This window comes from Mastacembelus armatus, chromosome 16 (assembly GCF_900324485.2).
Source record: "Mastacembelus armatus chromosome 16, fMasArm1.2, whole genome shotgun sequence".
Taxonomy (NCBI): Eukaryota; Metazoa; Chordata; class Actinopteri; order Synbranchiformes; family Mastacembelidae; genus Mastacembelus; species Mastacembelus armatus.
The window spans coordinates 1,342,846-1,355,321 of NC_046648.1; the positions used below are offsets into that span (position 1 = coordinate 1,342,846).

At 40.9% G+C, this 12,476-nt stretch overlaps 1 protein-coding gene across 1 annotated transcript; it reads left to right on the forward strand.

The window, feature by feature from the left end:
• zbtb32 (zinc finger and BTB domain containing 32) lies at positions 1–8,060 on the forward strand. Its single transcript, XM_026293464.1, has 5 exons — positions 1–117; positions 2,683–3,726; positions 4,711–4,820; positions 6,509–6,676; positions 7,262–8,060. The coding sequence occupies exons 2-5, from the start codon at positions 2,714–2,716 to the stop codon at positions 7,489–7,491; spliced, it is 1,521 nt and encodes a 506-aa protein (XP_026149249.1). The 5' UTR covers positions 1–117; positions 2,683–2,713; the 3' UTR covers positions 7,492–8,060.
• Positions 8,061–12,476: the final 4,416 nt, after the last annotated feature.

Here is a 12,476-nt window from a genome sequence, read left to right on the forward strand (position 1 = left end):
AAACCACCCTGTCCTACAGCAAAGCCTGTACCTAGAGATGTCATTTTTCAAGTCACTTCACTGTAACAATGCGAGGTAGCTTGTCACTCTCCAGGGAGACTGTTCACTAAACACCGGGTAAGTTTCTCTTTTTAATGCAGCGTGCTGCTACTTAAGTTTCCGAGACTGAAAACCACAAGTAGATGCACTTTAACACTGCTCATCTTTGATGTCATTAGCTGTACTTTCTGTGATCTACTGTAAACACAACGTACTGTGTGCTGTTGTTGATCTTCTGTTGCTCGTGGAGACTTTAAGATCAGGCTAGTCTTCAGTCCTTTGCATATGAGCTGCAGGGAGGCTGAATTTAAGTTCATGTCCTGTCAAAGGATGTGTAAATCTGACATATGCATGCATGGTTTTCCCCCCGTGTAAGCACTGAGATAATACTGTAACTGCAAGAAGCTCAAAGAAGAAGCTAACTATGTCACAGGTCTGCAGGACTGCATTGTGGATTTGAGCAGCATCAGGGGGGATTTGACTATTGCACAAGTCAGTTTATTACACAATCAAATGTTTTCTAAAGATTTTAAATTATTTAGACAAGGTCAGGGTGAACAGAACAACAAAACTGAGGAAAGGCCATCAGCATCAGAGGAGCATCATTACAATGCAGGATTGAAAACGGTGAAGGTGTATCACATCAATGTGGATAAGAATACAGCTGCAATAATATTTGAACGTCCCGTCTAACAAACAGTAGAAACTTCATAGCTGAAAGGCAGCAAGACAACATCCCTGTAAAGATGGAAGGTTTGTATATTACACAGGAACAACTGGCACTACTTTTAAAGTCTGTAAAATCTCCTCGTGCATGAAATAATATTACGGCATATTCTTAACCAAGGTCAGATTAATTATTATTCCAAAATATATTATAGGTCACGCTATTAGTCCACCTGCTAACTCACCGTTGTTCATAGTGCCGCTGGCTACAGATACTACACAATAATACACAATGTGAATATTATTATTATGTTAAATTTTAACTGCATTATTGTATATTGTACAGATGTGCACTGCTAATTTCATTTTTATCACTTGATCAATTTGTTTCACTGGCCTAAGTAGCATGATGTATAAAATATGCACATATAGCATTTAACATTATATAGTTTTTATACATTCATAAACACACACACACACACACACACACACACACACACACATACCTATATAAAACTGTATATATGCATATAACAATTTAGCAGCACAAGGTTTCTGAATGCCGTAAATGATGCGGTGACACACACAAAAGAAACGGGTCTACAGTGCTGTTGTAATTTGACGTTCGCAGACAAAAGGTTTCGACGTTTGAGCTGCAAATTTATTTCTTTACGTGCTCTCATCACCGCGTCAACATTGGAAGTTTTGTAACTGCGATGTCTTTGATTCACATCATTTTAAATGAATTAATACCAAACAGAATTTTTTGCTTGCTGTCTTATCAAATACAGTAACTCTAAGTGCCTTTCTACTACGGATACAGCAGCTGCTCTACTGTCACTTTCACTCAGCGCTTAAAAGTCAGAGTGAAATATAGAAACCAAATACATTAGAAAATAATTACTTTAGTGACAGACTAAAATGACTTTGAACATATCCGTATTTTGAATAACTGCTCTGTTTCAATAACTTCAAAAATGACTGAGATTGCCAAGAAATTCCAGTAACTAGAAACAACTAAATGTCAATTCGTTTCACATCTTTTTTCCATTTACAGTCACCATCAGAGGGCTGAATGGGGTTGCAAATGTGCAGAAACAAAAAAAAAAAAAACAACTTTGTAATAGCTCAGAGTTCTTGTGACCTCTGCTGCAAAAAGCAACCACATACTGTATAATCATAAAAGTTCATTATAGACTTCAGACTGTGTGAAGATGACAACCTCTCAGGCATCCGGTAGTTTCGACATACAGCCGCAGTCTTTTCATCCATGTAATCTGCATTTGACATGTAGAATTCCTGTTGCTTCTGTAACATACATGTATTTACATATTACACCTGTGCAGACTGTTTCATTTCATGTTTACGGTGGTGAAATACAGTCTTATTGTTGTTGATGTTTAAAGTTTACTCATGTTTACTAATTTGTACAGTCATTAGTCATGGTTTCATATACTGTCAGGGCTTTGTGGCTTCAGAGTGTGTATATGACTGCAGAATATCAAAGCTTTCAAAAAAAGAAAGCACATTTCCACACATCAACCAGACATTCAGACAATATCAGACACTTCTGTGACTGGAGAAAAGCTTTCTGTATGCATGAGAGTCTGTCAGGGGAGACTCACTGTGAGCTGTTTGTGAGGATAGAAATGTTAAGGTGGTTAAGGTGTCACTGTTACACGAGCTTATCAATATATATACAAATAATGAACCCTCCTCGGGTACATTCTGCCCCCTCAACTCTCACTGCAGTTAATGCTGTCTGGAAAGGACGGAAAAAAAACTGTACAAACCACAGAGAAACATTTTATCTGTTAATCACAAGCTAATCCTTGCCGGCAAGTTGCAAAACAATTTTCCTATTTGTCTAAATGTCACACACTCAGTAGCAAGCTGGCAAACAGATTGTCCTAATTTTTTCACTGGGTAGACATAACCTTGCTGTGTTGTTCTGTTCTTTTGAATTTTTCCTCTTAGGTTTTTGATCGTGTTTCCACAAACTACAGAAATGATCCGAATCAACAACACCCAATACTTCCACTTCCTGCAGCAGGCGGACATCTTACGTCGCTCAGGGTCACTCTGTGATGCCATCATCTCTGTAAAGAGTCAAACGTTTAGGGCTCACCGGCTAGTGCTGGCCTGTGCCAGCAGAAGGCTTGCACAGCAGCTAGCTCAGGGAGACACAGACAGTCCAGTTCACTGCACTCTGGAGTATTTCTCTCCTCGCACCTTTCAGCAGGTGCTGGACTTCACCTACACTCAGGCTCTTGAAGTGTCCATAGACGACCTGCACCTGCTGTTGAGAGCTGCTCAGCTGTTGGAGATGCAGCCACTGGAGGACCAGTGCCGTAAGCAGCTGGATACCCTCGAATGCAGAGCCAGGAAAGAGGACAAAAGAAGAGAAATGAGAGATGTCAAAGAAGAAAAAGAACGTGCAGAGGAAACACATCAAGAGAGTAAACAAAGTCAAGAGAAGAAGCGCCAAGTGACTTCGTCACCAGTGGTGGAAGCGAGGAATAGCACTGTCATGCCATTGTCACCTCCCGACCCCACAAAGAAGCACAACAGCCAGCCGTCCCCGAGAAAGAAGTCCCGACTGTCCCCGATGCCAGAAACCCCCGACAACAGAGACAGCGTTATAAGCAGGCCTGCCACTAACACCTCCTTCTCTCCTCCCTGGCCCTTCTCAAACACCTGGAACTCTGTGAACACCCTGAGACGGATAGCAGAAAACTATTCAAACTTAATTGCAGGGAACCCTCTTCAATCCCCAAATCAGTCCCCTATGGTTTACCCATTCTCCCGATCACCGACCCACATGTTCCCCATACTGGCCCCCCATTTTCAAAACCCAGTTCACAGCTCGGTAGTGGGCTACTCAGGCTTTTACCCACGTTATACACAAAGCCTTTACACCGGATCTGCAGGGATGGGGACCATATTCAAGCAAGGCCTGTTAAAGAGAAAGAAACCCAGTCAGAGATCACTTAGGGGGACTGTTCAAAATGGTGAGCCCAGGTAAGTTAGCACCAGGACACGATTTTGGAAACTTCTGATTTATATTTTCAGTCATTGTCTCCCTGTTTTTCCTCTCAGAGTCATTTAGAACCCCCTAATTTGCTTAGTTGTTCCTTTGCGACAGCTGCAGTACCTGACTCACTGCTGTTTGGTTAGATGTGTGCGACTGAGCCTCCTGCACTTTCCAACTAGAGCAGTTTCATCTGTTAACCCTTCCCTGCCCGTCCTAGTCAGTCAAACTCAATTCTGACAAACGAGAATCGTAATTTTCAGTCCAATCATGTAACAACAGAGAAAAATAAAACATACAAGTTCATGTCCCACTATATCAAAATCTAAGCTTTTAGCTTTTTTTTAATTTTTTTTTTATTTTTAGTTGGATTGAAAAAAAGTCGTACTTTGCTCTAATTATGAATATGAATTATTTTCCCACTAAACCTTTGTAGTACAAAAACAGTGTGAATCCCCACTTAGCTTTGTTTAAAGGTGATTTTCCTCCTTTTTTCATATCAGGCATATTGTACAGTCTTCCACACAGTATACCCAAATATTATATAAAGGGGAGCCCCCTAAATTTCTCCCCTGCTTTGCAGAATTCAAGATTTTCCACCCACAGAAACATGATTTCACTGTTTAGACTGGCCACATCTGTACCACAAGTAATCGTTTAAAACATTTCAGAGCTATGTGGAAACAACAACAAAAGAACATTTTCTTCAGCGTTGCCTCATTATCCTGATACATCTACCATGTGAAAGTTAAATATGATTTTACCTTGAAACACAGCTAAAAATATTTTGTGGTTGGGGATGAAGAGGAAGGAAATGGTGCTTAAGGATGTTTGCTGTGATAACATATAACACTGCAAAATATATGTAGACTGTCAGGTTTTTCATTTTCAGCACACAAATAATAAAGATCGTTTGCTATTGTAACAAGTAGATTTTGTCACATATGCATCAGAAAATAATTTCTTTTCTACAGTTACCCAGAAATACCCAAATCCACCACGGAGAGAGTCAAAAACTGCCAAAAATGTAATACAAAGCCACTCGGTGATCCAGCGCTGCAGGAGTCAGCCTCCGCGCAAACAGGTAATGGTATAAAAACTTACTTTTTTTTTTAATTACCACATCAAAAATACTATTATTTCTCTAAAATCAGATCAAGGCTGTAGCCTGTGATTCTAATTTATTTAATAAAATACTAATACGGTTCACATTCTGACCCCTAACCTCCACAGACTCAAGATACAGAGCTACGTAATGGAAAGTGATAAAGAGAGTTGTGGTTTTGAGCACATGGTGCAGCAGGAGCAGTAGTGTGGTTACTAGATACAGCTAGATACATGCAGTACAGTATATACTGCATCACAACAGTGGCTTGTAGGTTACCAAAAATTATACGTATGCATTTATTATAATAAAGTCTTACATGATTGTAAGTCACTGTAGGAATAAAATAAGCTCAACCAGCAGCCGTCGTACGTGCATGTACAGTAAACATGTACATGTGTGTGTGTGTGTCTAAGATCATTTTTTCTTGTTGAATCAAACTGATAAACGTGGTGTTTCTAGCTCTGCTATATGGAACATTATGTTCACACGTCAAGAGATTACACTGAAATGTGCTAAAACTGAGGTGTTGATGCATGGCAGTGTGCAGTGTAATAACCAAGTCCAGCTTAAGCAAGGCCCTCCAACATATGATTGCATGAAACGGGCAAGGCATGAACGAAAAGAGATCATTTTTGATTGTGTATCGATTATCTACTCTTTTATTTATTAGCGATATAAAAAGCTGTTTAAAGTGAGAAGGAGAAAAACTGGGCAGGAAATATGTTTGTAATGATACCAAGTCTAAAAAGGTTTTGTTTAGAGTGGTGAGTGTTCAATTGTTGTGGTTTATTCTCTCAATTTCCCCACTACAGTACACCCCCTTTTTGTTTCAGCATCCTGTCTATACTATGATACTATGAGGCTCTTTTTTTTTTTTTTTTTTTTTTACACAAGAAACCCTGAAAAAAAATGAAAAAAAAGACACTGAAAGGCCTCAGAGCTGCTGCCTTAACCTCAACATCACACTTTTGTATTTTTAAAACAATCCTAAAATATATGCAACTGCAAAATAATGTAAGTGCAGAGTAACAGGAAAGTAAGCTTCTACAATTTATTGTCATGCAACAGGATGCCGACCAAAAGAAGACCTACACCTCTGTGTAGGTTACTTTAAAACACAGAAGGTTTCGGTTTTTTTTAAGTAACTGGTCAAGAAAAACGGCACCGTTACAAGGTAAATGGCGCTAAAGCAAATATTTACTTATTTTTTTATGCGATTAAACTGCTGATTCAGTTTTAAAGTAACTGCTTAAACGTTCGCACCATAAAACATTAGAAAACAGCGACTAATGCTCAACACACGTTCACAGAGCCCAAGGCTAACTGCTCACAGCCCAGTGATGTCCTTTTACACCGACATAAAGCTGAAGAGCATCACAAAGCTGAAACTACTGACTTAAATTATTATATTATAATATTCTCCAAGCGGTGATTCATTTACTTCACCATTGCAGCTCTAAAAAGCACTTTATTGCAAGTAGCAGGTCATTTCAGTGGCTCTAATAGCTCGTTGTGTTTTAGCACTAATGTGTAAAAAAAGACCAAAACATGACACTAGAAATTCAACTGCAATGTGCAAAAACTGTTTTTTGCGAAAAGCCACCACGGCACGGTGCATTATTTCACACCTTCACCTGTTTTGTGCCATTCCGCTGTTTGGACAGGTGACAACTGTGCAGGGTGTCAGTTCTGCGGTGGAGAAGACATGGTGCAGCATGACGCACAAGCCCATCAGCAAGACCACAGAGGAGAAAAACCCTATCAGTGCCAGCACTGCCCCAAGAAGTTTAGTCTGAAACATCAGCTGGACACACACCACCGAGTTCACACCGGTAAGAAAGCCAGAAGGGTGGCAGTTTGATGAGTCTCTTTGCTATGAGGTATTTCAGTTTGTTCGATGTATAGAAAAGTAACTTGATATTTTAAAATAACCCTATAATACTATTAAAAAGGTTTCCATCGTGTAATTCGAAAGTGTGTCCTGAGCATGTAACAGTAAAATTAAAACATCGAACACTGAGTTCCTGTTATTTTCACTCAGCGTGATGGTTGATGCCTGTTTTGTCTAGTCTGTTGTTAGACTGACATACAGTGAAATCACAGGGGAGATCAAACTTCATAGAACATACATTTAAGTTGTACATAACGTTGTTTAGTTTCACTGATTTCACTCTAAGTTTAATCTCAACAGGGAAAAACAGACTATGCAAATAGCAGTAAAAACACAGTAATATTTGTGTGTGTGTGTGTGTGTGTATATATATATATATATATATATATATATATATCATCAGCAAATGGAAGAACACCAGCAATGAACAGGTTACATTTTTAAACACAGAAAGGTCTAAGACCCTGTCTCCCCTCCCTTGCCTTCCTTCCTGTGCAACCCCTTTCTTGCTTCTCTCTGCTACAAGGAGAGAAACCCTTTGAGTGCCGTCTTTGTGGTCAGCGCTCACGGGACTACTCAGCCATGATCAAGCACCTGCGGACTCACGGTGGGGCCGCACCCTACCAGTGCACGGTCTGCCTGGAGTTCTGCAGCAGCCTGGTCGCCATGCAGAGACACGTGAAGAGCCACGCAGTGCAGGACTTCCCTCCTGACTGGAGCATCAACAGCACCTACCTGTACACCTCCCACATCTGAGCCACGCCTCACAGACATTGGTCTGCACAAAGTTCTCAAAGGTGTAGCTTTAGTTTTTGCCTCTCATATATTATTAAATTCATACAAACGTCTAACAAAAGGCCCTTTTACCAACACTTACCAGGGTGTTGAGGTCATAATACTGTAGTGGGTCTCTTACAGTTGTAGCAATAACCTGTGCAAACAAACACAGACTGTTCTGTGATTCACACTGACAACTAAGGAACAGAGAAACGCAGCACTAATTTCCAGTGGCATGTCAGAAACCTATTCACAGTGTTTATCATTTCACATCCAATCATGTACCTGCATTAAAGCCACATTAACAGCTCATCCGTCATTCACTGACGCAGGCATCTTCCCTCTTACTTTCAGAATTATTGGGCTGGTTGTGTAAACTTTGTAAGTTGGACTCAGCGCCCTCATGGGGCCAAACACTGTAACAACTACCCTCAACTGATATACTGTAGTAAATGTGTATAATAGAAAAGTATACACATACTTTCTAAATACCAGGTGGTACCTCCGTAAGAGCAGCACACAAGTTATTTCGCTGTCCTCGCATACATGTAACCACGAAAACAGATTCGTAAGAGGAGCTTTTAGTGAAAAGCAATTTGTTGATTTGTGTAGCATTATCTTAACGTGGCAGAAAACAAATACATGTTTAACTCATTGCTCATTTATAGGCCTTAATGGATCAATATGCCATAATGCAAATAAACAAGTTCACACATAACAGCTGCCTTGGCAGTTCTTTGAGTTTCATCTTGATGTCACATGTTAAAGAGGACAGCTTCGCATTTTCACAGATTTATTGAACGAGTTCTTATAATGTTGTGTATTTTTGTAATCTCATTACCAGTAAAAAAAAAAACTAATAGGATTATAGTTTATAAAGGGGAGAAATAAAAGTTGTGAGGTTTTATTATACCAGACACTAAACACTTAAACACCGTCAAACAAGTCAAAGAAGCCTGGTTGTCTTCTCTATGAGCATGATACGTCCTGATTTATATGAAAACCTTTTTGCTGTTACTCACTTATGACGACTGAAGTATCCTTCAGCAGTTCTGCGCTCATCAGCAAATGGATGAGCGTGCCTGGTGGGGAACACATGCTTCTCTGTAGGAGCCCGTCTGAAACATCATGCAGGATCCAACGTGAGGATCCCTCTCAACATCTGTTACGTTTCATCACAGGATGTGTTGACCTGGCACATCATGTCTCTGTATAAAACAGAGAGTGACCTGTCCAGGGTGGACCCCTGCCTTTCACCCAAAGAGAGCTGGGACAGGCTCCAGCTGATCCCTGGGACCCTGGTCAGGAATAAGGGGGTCTAGATGATCAATGCATCACAACAGAAGTTCACAGTATTTGCCACATGATGTCACTATGTGCTTGAATCCTAACTACAGCTGCATGTGACGGGTCTTTTTGGTAGCAAACAGACTAACAGATAGAAGCCTGACCACATTAGGAAACAAATATGACTAATGACATAAACATTCTTCCCTGTTCAGATGTCTCAATAGGCCACCAAACGTGACAGCGAGTCAGCATCAGCAATGTCAGTTTTGTAATGAACATAATTATTAAGAAAGAACCTACACACCGAATCTGCTAAATGTTGTTTTTTTTTTTTACTTCACTTCAGGAATTCCATATTTTCACCAACACAGTTTCTACATATTTCATCTTTAATTATTGCGGCTGTTGTAACTGAATCACGTTTGGCAGCTGTGCATGACGAGGTATTTATGGTGGCCCTGGTGCAAAGTTGGAACAAAAACACTAAGACAACAATAACAGACATGCGGAAAAAGATAAGTGTTCTCTGTTGAGATTAAAGCTGGACCCAGGCCTGCAGACACAGGCAGGCTTGGGTCCAGCTGGCGTGGGTCATAAACATAAATCAAGGAGAAGAAAACACAAAAAAATTAAACTAAACAATTTACAGGGAGCAGCCAGGGAGAAGGTACTTGCACACAGTGGGAGGAGTAGTATGATAAGAGGAAGGAGTTTGATGACAGCAATCCAGGACTCACCGAGAAACAGATGAGACGTACAAACTGGAAGACGGGGGAGTAAAACACACAGGGAAACACAGAAGACAGGGAAGACACAGGCAACTTGTTTAGACGACCGCCTTCAGCCCTGGTAGCAGCCCAGTCTGGTAACATGGAGAGCTGCACACACACACACACACACACAGAGGGAGAGAGACAAAGGGGAGGAGAACCCAGGGAACAAAGAGCAAACACAGGTGAAAGAAATCAAAGATCATGAGAACTTAAAGCGAAAGGAAAAGAACTACAGGAAATGATATAAAATAAGAGCCCCAAAACAGGATGCATGGATCCTGTTAAGATACTAAAAGAAAGCACAAAGACATCTTTCAGCACGCAAACCCTTTTATCAGTAGAGTGGAGATGTTTTTGTCATGTTTTGATTGTGAGGTTGGGGTCACTTCCACTTATTCATGTGGGAAACTCAAACTGGGTTTGGTATTTCTCCTGTGTAAGTTTGAACAGTTTTTTGTTTTGTGTGGGTGTTTCAAGGTTGCATAGTTAGGACGCCTGACTGCTCATGTTTCAGGCTTCAGGGGGGTCAGCAAAATAAAAAATGCTGTGGAGGATGACATTTTATGCCATTACGTCCACAGTTGAACTTCCTTTTCCTCTCACCCTGTCAAATGTTCTGTCTTTTGACATTGTCTGTTGTTTTAAAACTAACCATGACTCCTTGTTTGTGCTCTTGCAAAATCCCAAGTCCAGCCTGTGTGTCTCACTGCCAGATTTATTATGTCTAGCTTGTTTTATTTCTCCCCCCAAGGCAACTCACAGCTGATTAACATTAAGAGTGTGGAATATATCCTACAAATATTTAATACAGAAACATTTTCTAACAAAAATATTAACTTAGGCCAATTTCAGTATCCAGGGATCAGGTCCCGCCTCGACCACTGTCCAACAGAATGGGAGATTAACAAATGGATCGGTGCAGCGTCTGTTGTGGTGAAGATTTACCGATCAATCTATGTTCCTACTCTCACCTATGGTCATGAGCTTTGGGTCATGACTGAAAGGACAAGATCACTGGTACAAGCATCTGAAATGAGCTTCCTTTGCAGGGTGGCTGGGCGCTCCCTTAGAGATAGGGTGAGGAGCTCAGAGTAAAGCCGCTGCTCCTCCACATCGAGAGGAGCCAGCTGAGGTGGCTCAGGCCTCTGTTCTCGATGCCTCCTGGACGCCTCCCCGGGGAGGTGTTCCGGCAAGTCCCGCTGGGAGGACGCCCCGAGGAAGACCCAGGACACGCTGGAGTGACTTTGTCTCTCGGCTGGCCTGGTCTCTCTGTGTCCCCCCAGAAGAGCTGGAGGAAGTGTCTAGGGAGAGGGAAGAAGTCCAGGTATCTCTGCTTAAACCACTGTCCCCGTGACCCGGCCCCAGATAAAGCGGCAGAAAATGGATGGATGGAACATGAACTTATGTTTTTGAATAGTTTGGATACAAGTGCTATGATACAGGAGTATCTGTTTTGCAGGGCGCTTTGCTTTCTTGGGAAATTATTACTTGCTCCTCGGGGTCACCCTAAATCTTGGATGAAGTTATCAACATTTAATTTCCTGATTGTTAAAAAAAAATAAAATCTTTTTATATTTATTTACTTTTATTATTCAGTCTCATCATTCTAGGTATTTTAATAATTTGCCAGGTCCATGATTCCTGCTGTGTATAATACTTTCCCTCTGGTTAGTTTTGCTTTCAGGTTGAAACACAGCTGCATCTTTGTGGTTATGACCCAGTGACATAAGGAAGTTTATTTATGCATGAAGACTGAGGGAGGAAGGTGGAAGCAAACAACATTTATGGCAGCACTGCTGTAAACTTAGTAAAAGTCCCTGGCATGACATGAGTCTGAGAGGGAAATGCCGTTTTCCTTCCACACATGGCTGTTCTTATTTCCAGTCCCTTAAATGTTTTCTCAGATAATAAAGTAATGTGAGCGAAGCATTTGCTTCAGTTGTATCATTTATTTTTTCTAGTGTTCAAAGTATTAGTTTTGTTGGCTCGACTTGTCGACAGCCGTTTTCCAAGAAGGAGCCAGTACTTGGCCAGTATATTTAGACTTTTATTTCCCCCTTTTTTTATTTTTGACCTCAGTTGTTCAGCTCCAGAGACAGTTTCAGCAAGAAGAACTACATGGATGAAGCTCTAACTCATTGCATGTGTTACTAACATTCAACTCAGTTATTTGTATCATCTCAAGGCACAAAACCCAACAAATCCCTTAAAAGGACACTGGACTGAATGCTAACTCTGGTGAGCATGGCAAATTGTAAACTAGCTCTGTACGTGATTTAGTGCACTGTAATTAACCAAACTCATTTCTGCAGAAAAAGGAACTGTGGCCACAGTGACTTTTTGCGTTTTTGCAGTGTCACCGTAAGTCTGTAAGTATGCTGGAAACTGAAATACCATGAAAGAACAATACGCAGCCGTAAACCCGAACCACAGTCCTCTTACACGTTACCCTACGGTTTCACATCTGGCTCAAGTTACCCCGGGTCAAAATCTAGTCCAACTCCTCACATTCAAAATCCAGTTCACATTCAGTTCCTTAATCAAAACCAAAACATCGTATTAAGGTTTTGATCATTTAAATTTAAATTCAGTGCAGGGAAACAAAAGGAGACAAAAGTTTCTCTTACAGTGGCACAGTGTGCTAATATCTTCGTCTAAAAAAAAAGACAACTGACCTTTTACAGATATATATGCTTTTACACACCCACCCACCCACACACACACACACACACACACTCACAAGGCAGCTGAAAGAAAGTGAAGACATCCCTGGACAAGAGCTGAGAATAGGGGAGTAACCTTTGTTCAGAGTCGGTGGTTCGGTCCTTGGCTTCTTTGGTTCACAGGTCGAAGTGTCTTTGGGAAAGAGACTGAACCCTGTGTGTGTGTGTGTGTGTGTGT

Bases quoted from the DNA above. Each gene is read 5' to 3' on its own strand.
- zbtb32 (XM_026293464.1), top strand. From the start codon at position 2,714: ATGATCCGAATCAACAACACCCAATACTTCCACTTCCTGCAGCAGGCG. The intron at 3,727-4,710 runs GTAAGTTAGCAC...TCTTTTCTACAG, and splicing joins GTTCAAAATGGTGAGCCCAG to TTACCCAGAAATACCCAAAT. The intron at 4,821-6,508 runs GTAATGGTATAA...CTGTTTGGACAG, and splicing joins GTCAGCCTCCGCGCAAACAG to GTGACAACTGTGCAGGGTGT.